Below are 13,611 nucleotides of genomic sequence, written 5' to 3' on the forward strand. Positions count from 1 at the left end.
CGGTGGCTCACACCTGTAATCCCAGCACTTTGGGAGGCCGAGGCAGGCGAATCACGAGGTCAGGAGTTCGAGACCAGCCCAGTCAACATGGTGAAACCCCATCTCTACTAAAGATACAAAAAATTAGCCAGGCGTGGTGGCGCAAGCCTGTAATCCAAGCTATTCGGGAGGCTGAGACAGGAGAATTGCTTAAACCCGGTAGGTGGAGGTTGCAGTGATGCAGTGAGCCGAGATCGCGCCACTGCACTCCAGCCTGGGTGACAGGGTGAGACTCTGTCTCAAAAAAAAAAAAAAAAAGAAAAGAAAAGAAAAGGAAAAGAGGCCAGGCTCGGTGGCTCATGTCTGTAATCCCTGCTACTAGGGATACTAGGGAGGCTGAGTCAGGAGAATTGCTTGAACCTGGGAAGCAGAAGCTGCAGTGAGCCGAGATCATGCCACTGCACTCCAGCCTGGGCAACAGAGTGAGACTCTGTCTCAAAAGAAGAAAAAAAAGAAACTCTTAAAAAAGAAAAAAAAAAACAGTTGGGGCCAGGTACAGTGGCTCATTCCTGTAATAGCACTTTGGGAGGCCAAGGTGGGTGGATCAACTGAGGTGAAGAGTTCGAGACCAGCCTGGCATGGTGAAACCCCGTCTCTACTAAAAATACAAAAAGTTAGCTGGGTCCGTGGTGGTGCATGCCCATAATCCCAGCTACCAGGGAGGCTGAGGCAGAAGAATCACTTAAACCTGGGAGGCAGAGGTTGCAGTGAGCGGAGATCATGCCACTGCACTACAGCCTGGGTGACAGAGCAAGGCTCCGTCTCAAACAAACAAACAAACAAACAAACAAAAACAGGCTGGGTACAGTGGCTCACGCCTGTAATCCCAGCACTTTGGGAGGCCAAGGTGGGTGGATCATGAGGTCAAGAGATCGAAACCATCCTGACCAAAATGGTGAAACCCCATCTCTACTAAAAATACAAAAATTAGCTGGATGTGGTGGCACGCACGTGTAGTCCCAGCTACTCGGGAGGCTGAGGCAGGAGAATCGCTTGAACCCGGGAGGCAGAAGTTGCAGTGAGTTGAGATGGCGCCATTGCACTCCAGCCTGGCAACAGAGCCAGACTCCATCTCAAAAAAAAAAAAAAAAAAAAAAACTGGGCAAGCAATCTCCCACCAGGAAATGACAGAGCAAGTTTCCAGGTGTCCTCCACATTTCTCATTTCTTTCCTTTGTTTTTTAAAATATTTATTTATTTATTTTAAGAGACAGGATCTCTCACTCTATTGCCCAGGCTGTAGTGCGGTGGCACGATTACACCTCACTGCAGCCTTGACTTCCCAGGCTGAAGTGATTCTCCCATTTCAGTATCTGGAGTAGCTGGACTACAGGTGCTGTGTACACCACCACGCCTAAGTAATTTTTTTTTTTTAACTTTTGTAGAGATGGGGAATAGGGGGGTCTCTTTATGTTTCCTAGGCTGGTCTTAAACTCCTGGGCTCAAGCGATCCTCCCACCCCTGTCTCCTAAAACGTTGGGATTACAGGCATGAGACACTGTGCCTGACTAGCATTCTTTCCTTTGTACTCCTTAGTCTGAATATGGGTATAAACTATTAAAAATAACAAAATTATCCCTGAAGGCCAATCTTGATCTTACTCCTACACATTGAATTCATCCTGTAACAACTTTAAGATAAAGAAGTTCTGTCCTTTTCAATTTGCCTGCTTTTTTTTTTTGAGACGGAGTCTCGCTCTTTCGCCCAGGCCATAGTGCAGTGGCGCGATCTCGGCTCACTGCAAGCTCCACCTCCCGGGTTCACGCCATTCTCCTGCCTCAGCCTCCCGAGTAGCTGGGACTACAGGTGCCCGCCACCGTGCCTGGCTAATTTTTTGTATTTTTAGTAGAGACGGGGTTTCACCGTGTTAACCAGGATGGTCTCGATCTCCTGACCTCGTGATCTGCCCTCCTCGGCCTCCCAAAGTGCTGGGATTACAGGCGTGAGCCACCGCGCCCGGCCTTTTCTTTTCTTTTCTTTTTTTGAGACAGAGTCTTGCTCTGTCGCACAGGCTAGAGTGCAGTGGGCGATCTCGGCTCACTGCAAGCTCCGCCTCCCGGGTTCACGACATTCTGCTGCCTCAGTCTCCCGAGTAGCTGGAACTACAGGCGCCCACCATCACGCCCGGCTAATTTTTGTGTGTGTGTTTTTAGTAGAGACGGGGTTTCACCGTGTTGGCCAGAATGGTCTCAATCTCTTGACCTCCTAATCCGCCCTCCTTGGCCTCCCAAAGTGCTGGGATTACAAGCGTCAGCCACCGCGCTCGGTTAAATTTGCCTGCTTTTCTACTGCAGTTTGGGTGATCTAGGCCTGAACATTACAGGACAGAATCCATCCCTGTCAGCAACTTCAATTGCTCCATTAGGATCTTCACTCTTAGGTTCTTATTTATTCATCCCAACATTAATTTAAAAAACAAACAGAAACAATATAAAAAAAGAAAAGAAAATCCAACAATTTGCAAATACCAACTACGGAGCATGAGATATGAAATAAAAGAAAAAAATTTTTTTTTTCTTTGGGACAGAGTTTTGCTCTTGTCGCCCAGGCTGGAGTGCAATGGCACAATCTCAGCTCACTGCAACCTCTGCCTCCCGGGTTTAACAGATTCTCCTGCCTCAGCCTCCCAAGTAGCTAGGATTACAGGCGTGCACCACCACACCCGGATAATTTTTGTATTTTTAGTAGAAACGGGGTTTCACCATGTTGGCCAGGCTTGTCTCGAACTCCTGACCTCAGGTGATCCACCGGCCTCGGCCTCCCAAAGTGCTGGGATTACAGGCGTGAGCCACCGTGCCTGGCCAAGAAAAAGCTTTTAACCGTATCAGCAGATACTGGTTTTGGGGTTTCTTTCGGGGTCACTTTACACCCCTGCCACCTCCTCCAGTACCAATTTCCCCATGGCCAAACACAGGGTAATGTGTAGGAACCTGAAAGCACGTCTCCGACCTCAGCTGCAAAACTGCGGAGTCCCGCACACCAGACTTTATATTCCAGCATTACCTCCCACCACTACATTTTTGCTTTTTTCCATCCTTACATTACCTTTACCACATTTTTGTTTTTCCCATAATTACATTAGATAAGGCACTGGCTAGACATGGTCTTTTATTAACTTGTTCTATTGGGAGCGGACGAGAAAAAAAAAAAGACGAACCCTAAAAATGTCTTCAGGTCCCAGGCATATTTAGAAAAATACTTGAAGGCTCCTGTGGTGAGAGTGCTACCTGGTAGGGGCGTATGGACACACGCGGAGGGCAAGAAATGAATTTGGGTCTGGTGCCGAAACATCTTTCCACTGCTGTGATTTTGTTTTCTGGTCAGAGTAATAATGCTCGTTGTAAAATAAATAAATAAAAAATAAATAAAAAGGAAAAGGAAAATTCAGAGAAAATGAAAACAACTCGTAATCAACGTGCTTTTTGCATGTGAGCTGCTCCCTTTGGGAGGGCAATGGAGAAGTGAGGACGCACTGGGTATCTGGCCGGGAACAGCCGGCAGTGGGTACACCCTGCCTGGTGGATTCGACCGGGGTTTGGGGGACCCGCCACCCAAGGGCCGAAGAGCAGGGCCGCCCTACGGGCGCTCCCATTTGGCCACCTGAGTGGCGACTTGGCGCCTTCCTCGGCGCAGCTCCGGGGTTCCGTCGTCCCGGTTTCCACTGGTCCCTTACGCAGAGACCAAAGCCAGCCACCTTCCCTCGTAACTATCCACCGACTGAAAATAGATTCTGAGTCCGCCCCCGCCCCTCCCCCCTTAAAATCCTCCCCACTCTTAAAATCCTCCCCTTTAAAGGGAGCCACCGGGTGACGCCGGGGGAGTTTGCGGAAGCGCTAACCGCGTTGGGGCCTAGGGCGGATCCCGTGATTGGGACAGGCCCCGCCCCCGGCTCCACTTCCCCCATTGTGTGAGCTGCTCGGGCCTAGGCCCCGCCCCCCGGAGGCCCGGCCCCTCCCCTTTTTCACCCCCCCCTTGGCTCATTTCCGGCCGCCGCCGCTACCGCTAGCCTGTAAGGAGGATTCGGCAGAGGGAAGAAACAACAGCCGCCATCTTGTTTGTGTGCTAGGCTGGGGGGGAGAGAGGGCGAGAGGGAGCAGGCGAGAGTGGGCAAGCGGAACGCCAGGCTGAGTGCTAACTGCGGGAGCCAGAGAGTGCGGAGGGGAGTCGGGTCGGAGAGAGGAGGCAGGGGCCGAGACAGTGGCAGGGGGCCCGGGGCGCACGGGCTGAGGCGACCCCCAGCCCCCTCCCGTCCGCACACACCCCCACCGCGGTCCCGGAGCCGGGCCGGCGTCGACGCCTAGGGGGGACCATTACATAACCCCGCGCCCCGCGGCGCCTTCGCCCGCCGCCGCGGGCGGCCCCGAGCGGAGCCCCGGGGGGCGGGCGCTCCCAGCACCTGGCCGCCGGCGGTGGGGGCCGTAGCAGCGGCCGTATTTATTTGTTTTCCGCGGGAAAGGAAGGCGAAGGAGGAGAGCGCGGCGCGAGGAGGGGCCGCCTGCGTCGCCGCCGGAGCGGGGCCTCCTCGGTGGGCTCCGCGTCGGCGCGGGCGTGCGGGCGGCGCTGCTCGGCCCGGCCCCCTCGGCCCTCTGGTCCGGCCAGCTCCGCTCCCGGCGTCCTTGCCGCGCCTCCGCCGGCCGCCGCGCGATGTGAGGCGGCGGCGGCGCCAGCCTGGCTCTCGGCTCGGGCGAGCTCTCTGCGGCCATTAGGGGCCGGTGCGGCGGCGGCGGCGCGGAGCGCGGCGGCAGGAGGAGGGTTCGGAGGGTGGGGGCGCAGGCCTGGGAGGGGGCACCGGGAGGAGGTGAGTGTCTCTTGTCGCCTCCTCCTCTCCCCCCTTTTCGCCCCCGCCTCCTTGTGGCGATGAGAAGGAGGAGGACAGCGCCGAGGAGGAAGAGGCTGATGGCGGCGGCGGAGCTCCGAGAGACCTCGGCTGGGCAGGGGCCGGCCGTGGCGGGCCGGGGACTGCGCCTCTAGAGCCGCGAGTTCTCGGGAATTCGCCGCAGCGGACGCGCTCGGCGAATTTGTGCTCCTGTGCCCTCCTCCGGGCTTGGGCCCAGGCCCGGCCCCTCGCACTTGCCCTTACCTTTTCTATCGAGTCCGCATCCCTCTCCAGCCACTGCGACCCGGCGAAGAGAAAAAGGAACTTCCCCCACCCCCTCGAGTGCCGTCGGAGCCCCCCAGCCCACCCCTGGGTGCGGGGCGGGGACCCCGGGCCGAAGAAGAGATTTCCTGAGGATTCTGGTTTTCCTCGCTTATATCTCCGAAAGAATTAAAAATGGCCGAGAATGTGGTGGAACCGGGGCCGCCTTCAGCCAAGCGGCCTAAACTCTCATCTCCGGCCCTCTCGGCGTCCGCCAGCGATGGCACAGGTTAGTTTCGGCAGCCCCGGCCTTCCACGTTCCCTTTAATCTTTTCTACTCGGTGCGCCTTTATTCTTCCATTTTTTTTTCTTCCTTTCTCTCTAGTTCTCTGCCTCTTAATTAATTTTAAAGGTATTTGAATGAGCTGGTCGAAGACGTCCAGTAACCCAACCATTTTTTTGCCTGCTAATACATTGGTTGCAACACTATGTCATATCGGTGTGTGTTCTGGAATTAGAGCTCGTAAGTGGGTGCTGTATAGAAGTGGCCTGTATTGTTGCTCCTATGCAGTTTAATTTGGGAAATGCCAGTGCATTTGTGTGTAAGAGCTCCTGTGCAATTTAAGTTTCATTTTTTTTGTTCTTGGCAAATGAATTTCGAATCCTTTCTCCTTACTGTACTTACTGTGTTTACTTTCTACTCTTTTCAAGATTTTCTCTCCTTTGTAGAATATTTTCTGTTGAGGAATAGAGTGTAAAAAAATCGTGATTTTGTGTATGCGAGGTCCAAGATTTCAGGTTAGAGGTGAAGTTTAACAATTCTTTTATCTTACCTACCATTCTTAGCTTTTTTTCTTTTTCTTCTTATTTGCTTTAAGAATCAATATGGAGCGCAGTTCATTTCGTATCTCCCAGTTCTTTGGTGTGAGACCAAAATGTCTGAAACTCCGGGTTTTTAGGTTGGGATAACAGGGGCATGTTCTTTGCAGTTTGCAGTCACTTTCTCATTTTAGGGGAAATAAAAAAGATAAACAATTTTGTGGAGTTACGTACCTGGAAATCAAGGTTAGAAGTTGAAAGAGTTCCAATCATGAACTACAAACATGAACTGATTGTACAAAAGTTTAAAATGTGCATTAGGTTTGGTGTTTATGTGTGTGTCTTTGTCTTTTTACACTTTTAAACATACTTGGAGATCAAGATTTTCGTTTAAAAGCTTTACGGATTCTTTAGTTCATTCAGTTGTGGACTAGCCCCTTTGTCAGAAGTTCAGGGAGACTTCTTCCATCATCCTTTCATTCTTTTCTTACAGTTAGTTTAAATGGTGTTATCCTGATGGGTAAGGACCTTTTCTTTGCTGGGATAATGAAGATGAAGAATGGCTGGCCATCTGACAGTCCACAAGATGTTCCCTTTTACTACGGAGCATCTCTTTAACTCCCTGAGAGCAGGCTCAGCGTCATCCCTCCATCTGCCAGTGAGAGTGCATAATGGAGTTAAATGTACCCTTTGAGTTTGTAGAGAACTTCGAGAGCATGTTTCTAAATAGGCTTCATTTCAGAGGGTGAAAATGGGAAGACAGAGCTAATGCTTTGAATTCGTTGCTTTTATAAGAAAGATGTGAAATGAATTTAAGTTAACCTGCAAAAATTGAGAAGTAGGAATCTTGCAGAGTTCCTCTACCTAAGGCTTGTAACATTGATTATGCATGAACTTTGATCTGTACCTATTCTATGAAGGTACTGTAGTCTCCAGGGATTTTTTTAGCTGGTTTTTTCCTTCAGAATTCATACACATACACAAACGTCGTTGTATTCCTTTGCACCTACTAAAGTGCCATTCAGAAAGATTTTTTAGATCATCTTTAGACACTTAATCACCTGTAGATTTTTGTGGTGTTTCTTTAGTATTTGTGTAATGTGGTAGTTTTTGCTTTTTAGTTTTGGTGTAACGTGGTAGTCGATTTTACATTGGAGTTAGCCAGTGACTTGGAACGTAGGGGAAACTTTTTAATGTACTTTGAGTAGTCCTGATTTGAGCAGCTTCGTCTTGGAGCTGTATTTTTTAAATACTTTTTGTTCAGGTGTGCTACTACTTTCTCCATGTCGGTCTGTTTTGCTACTTGAAATATCTGAATAATTACAAGAGTTTTAAATGTATCAGGTGGGCTTTTATAGTTTTAAAAAAAACCTTCAACATTGAGATTAATTCATTCACTCATAATACTAAGAGTTTATCTTAGTTACTTTTCTAAATTTTGTAATGAGGGTTAACTTTACCCTCCTCTCCAAATCAAGATTCTACTCCAGGAATTCTTTGGTGTACGGTTTTTAATTGTAACCAGTCTGGGTCTGGGGGAGGGGAGAAGTGAGTATAAAGAAAATACTGTCTCTCTGTGAACTTACTTCAAGTTGGGTACCATTATAATTTTTTTTTTTTTTTTTTGAGGTGGAGTCTCGCTCTGTCACCCAAGCTGGAGTGCAGTGGTGCGATCTCACTACAAGCTCTGCCTCCTGGGTTAAAGCAGTTGTGTCTCAGCCTCCCTAGTAGCTGGGACTACAGGCGCAGACCACCACGCCTGGCTGATTTTTCTATTTTTAGTTGAGACGGGATTTCACCATATTGGTCAGGCTGGTCTCGAACTCCTGTCCTCAAGTGATCCACTCACCTTGGCCTCCTGAAGTGCTGGGATTACAGGTATGAGCCGCCCGGCCAGAGGTACCATTATATCTTGAATTTTTTTTTTTTTTTTTTTTTTTTTGGGCATTCTGCAGTTTGTGATATGTTTGCAGGTAACTTTTATTGGAGGCACATCACCTCTTAAAACTTTTAAGTTTCAAACTTGTAACTTTTGATTTTTGAGTTGTCACTTGGATATTTTATAAATGTGAAAGAAAATTATTTCTTGATATTATGGTTTTTGTCTAGAACTGGTTGAAATAAGCCCAAAATTCTAGTGCCTACAAACTTTTTTTTTTTTTAAAGTGATTTAGGCTTGCAAATCTCGTGGTGTAAATATATCCACCAAGAGCGTTCTAATGTCAGCTTTAAAGAAAAGAAAACTGGAATCCAATGGGATGACATGCTAAAGTGTTACAAATCAAATTAGTACTTAAGTCTCAACCTCTGAATTTCTGTTTAATACTCAAATTTTCTTCTAAAAAATTTCCAGGTTGATTCAAATAACTTAGGTTAAACTCAACTTTTACGTGTTGGGATGGAGAAGAGAAGACTTATTTGTAGCCTTCACACCTTTATGTTCCTGTTTCAGTATTTGCATTTGATCCATTGAAATTTTTATTTCGTTTGGTATGGTTAGGGTAAAACAAATTATTTGAGAAATGACATTTTGTTCTCTCTCTCCCTCCAAAAAAAAAAAAAAAAAGATTGTGAAAGCCACTTGTAAACTTTTTTTGTAAAAATGACCAAAAGACTAGAAAAGTGAATGTTAGGCAAATCCTGGAAATATCTTTTGGAGCTGTTTCTGATCATCTGAGTGATGGAAATGATGAGGGTCATTTGTTGTCTTCATTACTCGGTGAACATGTTTTGTCACTGCTTCGTAAATGCTTAATGCCATATGCACTTAAAAAGCACCTGGAAAGATAGGATTTTAGGATCTGGCATATAATTAAGTAGGGTAAAGATCCTTCTGGTCTTGGTACAGTTTTGTGGCCCTGGGTTTTGTGCTTTTTTGTTTTTTGGGTTTTTCCCCCATTTCAAAGACACAGGGTAGATAGTGTGTAAAGTATACCTGCCTTTTGACCAGTAGATTAATGTACACAGTGGAGAAGTGGTAAGGATTTTTAAAATGTCAGCTCTACTTTTTTTTTTTTTTTTTTTTTTGAGACAGAGGTTTACTCTTGTTGCCCAGGCTGGAGTGCAGTAGCGTGATCTTGGCTCACTGCAACCTCCACCTCCCAGGTTCAAGCGATTCTCTGCTTCAGCCTCCTCAGTAGCTGGGATTGCAGGTGTCGACAACCATGCCCAGCTTAGTTTTGTATTTTTTAGTAGAGACAGTATTTCACCATTTTGGCCAGGCTGGTCTTGAACTCCTGACCTCAGGTGATCCACCCGCCTCAGCCTCCCAAAGTGCTGGGAATACAGGCGTGAGCCACCACGCCCGGCTGTCAGCTCTACTTTCTTAAAATGCCATTGTGTTAGTGGTTCGTCATCCTAACCAAAACATTTTGATCAAGACCATTTATTTTCCAGCTCTGTAACTTGTGATATGCTATATTTTATTTTATTTTGGCCTGAATGTTTACATAAGAGTTTGCTTCTGGAGTCTTGCAGATATAGCTCCTTGATTTAGTGAGGCATTGCTCTCCTCAGTGTTAAATTGCAAAACATTTTACTAAAGTGCCTTAAATTTTTCTGGCAATTATACTCAAGGCCTTGTAAGTTCATTTATAGGACTTCAAGAAGGTTGTCTCTGGTTGATAGTGAGATAAAGTGACTTTTAAGTTGTAAATCTTCAATGCGTTATAATATGGGTGTCTTATTCCAGCAGGAGTTCATCTTCTGTAGCAGAGGTTGGAATTGTATTGGCATGTCCAGTGAATGGATAATAGGAAGGAGGGAGGAAAGAGTTTCTGCCTTGGTGGCCTTTTGGCATTATTTTGTGTTTTTCTTTGCTTTTCTATCTCCTCTTTAGTCTATTTTAAAAAAAAACAAAAAAATGGAAACAATTGAAAATTAATGCAGAGTGGTATTTGTAGGGACATTAAGTGGTAAATAGGAAAGAGAAAAAAGAGTAGGAAGAATGTGGCAGATACAAGTGGGAGTGTAAAATACTTTTTCCTGGTGTATTTACAAAAACAATTTGAGAGTTATTCTGCGAATTCATATACCCAGCAATTAATGGAAAACTAAAAGATGCTACTTTTATGTTTGTCCACATTTTAGGGTTTCCTCCTTTGAAGATTTCTAAAGTTGAATTTTTTTTTAAGTGAGGCAAGCAGTAAAATTAATGGGCAAATGAAACCAATTATACCAAGTCTAAAATTTTTCTTTTTCTTTTTTTTTTTTGAGGCAGAGTCTCACTTTGTAGCTGGGACTACAGGCACCCGCCACCATGCCCGGCTAATTTTTTATATTTTTAGTAGAGACGGGGTTTCACCATGTTGGCCAGGATGGTCTCGATCTCCTGACTTCGTGAACCGCTCATTTCGGCCTCCCAAAGTGCTGGGATTACAGGCGTGAGCCACCGTACCCGGCTAAAAATTTTTTTTTTTTTTTAATTATACTTTTAAGTTTTAGGATACATGTGCACAATGTGCAGGTTTGTTAACATATGTATACATGTGTCATGTTGGTGTGCTGCACCCATTAACTCGTCATTTAGCATTAGGTATATCTTCTAATGCTATCCCTCTCCCCTCCCCCCTAAAAAATTTTTTAACATTGAACTTCACATGTGATTTTTTTTCACTTAGTAGACGGTAGTTTCATTCTGAAATTTTAATGGGAAATTACTGGTCACTTTCCCAGAAACATTTAAGAGGATAAATAATAATTGAGGTGTTAAGCCTCTTCTGAGCAATTTGGATATAATTTGTTTTTAGATATAGATTCTTTTTTATAAATGTCCCAAAGCAATTAGAAGTAATTTTTTTTTTTTTTTTTTGAGACAGTCTCTCTCTGTCGCCCAGGCTGGAGTGCAGTGGCGCCATCTCGGCTCACTGCAAGCTCTGCCTCCTGGGTTCAAGCCATTCTCCTGCCTCAGCCTCCCAAGTAGCTGGGACTACAGGCGCCTGCCACCACACCGGCTAATTTTTTGCATTTTTAGTAGAGACGGGGTTTCACCGTGTTAGCAAGGATGGTCTTGATACCCTGACCTCGTGATCCGCCCACCTCAGCCTCCCAAAGTGCTGGGACTGCAGGCGTGAGCCACCGCGCCTGGCCCTAGAAGTAATTTTGTTGAGAGAGACAGAGTAAAACTAAAAGTACTGAAAAGAGTAAGAGAGTAGCTAAGAGAATGAGTATTGGAGTCAGACTGCTAGAGTTCATATCCCAGACTTGTATTTATTAACTGTGAACTTTGGGCCAAATACTTAACCTGGCTCAACCTCCTCACATTTATTCCTAACCACAACCCTGTAAGGTGGGTACCCACCTTATAGGAATCCACCTTACTTACCCACCTTACAGGATTGTGGTTAGGAATAAATGAGAATTCTCTTTATCAGATGTTTAGGACTATGCTTGCTTCTGTGTAGTATGTGTTCATCGTTAACTGTTTTTAACTTTACTGCTAAATATATCGGAAGGAAAGCAGTGGTAGATGGTTTGGGGATTGTTTTGTTTTTTTGATTTGCGACGAAGTCTTGCTCTGTTGCCCAAGCTGGAGTACAGTGGCGTGATCTCGGCCTACGGCAACCTCCGTCTCCCGGCTTCAAGTGATTCTCCTGCTCAGCCTCCGGAGTAGCTGGGACTACAGCTGCGCACCACCATGCCCAGCTAATTTTTGTATTTTTAGTAGAGACAGGGTTTCACTGTGTTGGTCAGGCTGGTCTTGAAGTCCTGACCTCGTGATCCACCCACCTCAGCCTCCCAAAATGTTGGGATTACAGGCATGAGCCACCGCGCCCGGTCTGTTTTTGTTTTGTTTTTAGTGGATATACAGTAGTCCCCCCTTATCCTTGGGGGATACATTCCAAGATCTCCAGTGGATACCTGAAACCCTGGATAGTAGTGAACATAATTTCATCAGTCAGAACACGTTTCTGTCCGTGTCTTCCACACAGATTTAATGCCTTTTCCATCTTAACTAATCACTTGTCATGCACTGTGGCTGTGATGTTTGCAGTTTGAGGTGCAACAGCAAAACTATCACGAATTTTTTTCCTTCACAATTTCACGTATAGATTTGATCTTTGCAATCTGAGCATACAATTTTTTTTCGTTCCTTATTAAGTCAAGAACTTTAACCTTTAAGCAATTTACAGCTTCTCTTTGGCATATCCAAATAGCTGTCATTGCTACTTTTGGACTTAGGGACTGTCATTAAGTAAAATAAGGGTTACTTAAAACTGAAGCACTGCCCTGCCCCATAGTCAATCTGACAATCTGATAACTGAGATGGCTACTAAGTGACAAATGGCTGGTAGTTTATACAGGTGAATACATTAGACCCAGGGGAGATTCACTACCCGGTCAGGTGAGATTTCATCGGGCTACTCAGAATGGCGCACAGTTTAAAACATTGTTGTGGCTCATGCCTGTAATCCTGGCACTTTGGGAGATTGAGGCAGGAGGATTGCTTGAGGCCAGGCATTCAAGACCAGCCTGGGCAATGTAGTGAGACCCCCCCACCCCCCCCACCATCTCTAGAAAAAAAAATTTTTTTAATCAGCAAGGCATGATGGCATGCATCTGTAGTCCTAGCTTCTTGGGAGGCTTAAGGTGTGAGGATCCCTTGAGCCCAGGAGTTTTGAGGTTACAGTGAGCTATGATCACACCACTGCACACTCCTGCCTGGGTGACAAAGCAAGACTCTGTTTCTAAAACAACAAAAATTAGTGTTTATTTCTGCAGTTTTCTTTGCAATATTTTTGTACCACAGGTGTCTGAAATGGCAGAAAATGAAACGGGATAAGGATGAACTACTGTATAGATAGACTGGATAAAGAGAAAGCCAAGTGCATGATGTTCATAGAGGAGTCTTAAGAGTAAGCCTTATGTCATCTATCCAAATGTTGTTTTCTAGGAGTATAAGAATATAGGAACAGAGCTTAAAATAGGAAAATACTGTACAGTTAGCCTTCCATATCTGAGGGTTCCGTGTTTGTGGAGTCAGCCACGGATTGAAAATATTTAGGGGAAAAAATCCAGGTTGCATCTGTACTGTACATGTACAGACTTTATTTTCTTGTCATTATTCCCTAAACAATACAATGTAACAACTATTTATGTTGCATTTACACTGCATTAGGTATTGTAAATAATCCAGAAAGAATTCAAAGTATATGGGTGGGTGTGTGTAGGTTATATGCAAATACTACATGTCCCTTTATATCAGGGACTGGAGCATCCTCAGATTTTGGTATCTGCAGTGGAGGGAGTGGATTCTGGAACCAATTCCCAGCAGATACCAAGGGACAACCATATATATATACATATATATATATATGTATGTATATATACATACATACATACATATATATATATATGTATGTATATATACATACATACATATATATGTATGTATGTATATATATGTATGTATGTATATATATGTATGTATGTATGTATATATGTATGTATGTATGTATATATGTATGTATGTATGTATATATGTATGTATGTATGTATATACATATACACACACATCATCATGTAAGATGTCTTGTATACGTAAGTAATTGAAATGAAAATCAGCAGATAGTTAAGGCGTAATGAGAAAATGGAAAACATTGTTCTTGTTAGAAATGTTCAAGAATGGTTTCTTGATAAAGAACTGTGTTAAGCATAATTTTTTCTTTCTTCTTTTTA

The 13,611-nt window shown here is 45.1% G+C and overlaps 1 protein-coding gene across 2 annotated transcripts in view; it reads left to right on the plus strand.

The window, feature by feature from the left end:
• The first annotated feature begins 4,438 nt into the window (after positions 1-4,438).
• Positions 4,439-13,611, plus strand: part of EP300 (E1A binding protein p300) — an 89,863-nt gene continuing 80,690 nt past the window's right edge. For both annotated transcript variants that reach the window (XM_054469909.2, XM_054469910.2), the window contains exon 1: positions 4,439-5,404. In XM_054469909.2, coding sequence (XP_054325884.1) covers positions 5,311-5,404 — 94 coding nt within the window. In that variant the 5' untranslated portion in view covers positions 4,439-5,310. The remainder of the gene's footprint in view (positions 5,405-13,611) is intronic.

The sequence above is a fragment of the Pongo pygmaeus genome, chromosome 23 (genome assembly GCF_028885625.2).
Source record: "Pongo pygmaeus isolate AG05252 chromosome 23, NHGRI_mPonPyg2-v2.0_pri, whole genome shotgun sequence".
In the NCBI taxonomy this organism is placed as follows: Eukaryota; Metazoa; Chordata; class Mammalia; order Primates; family Hominidae; genus Pongo; species Pongo pygmaeus.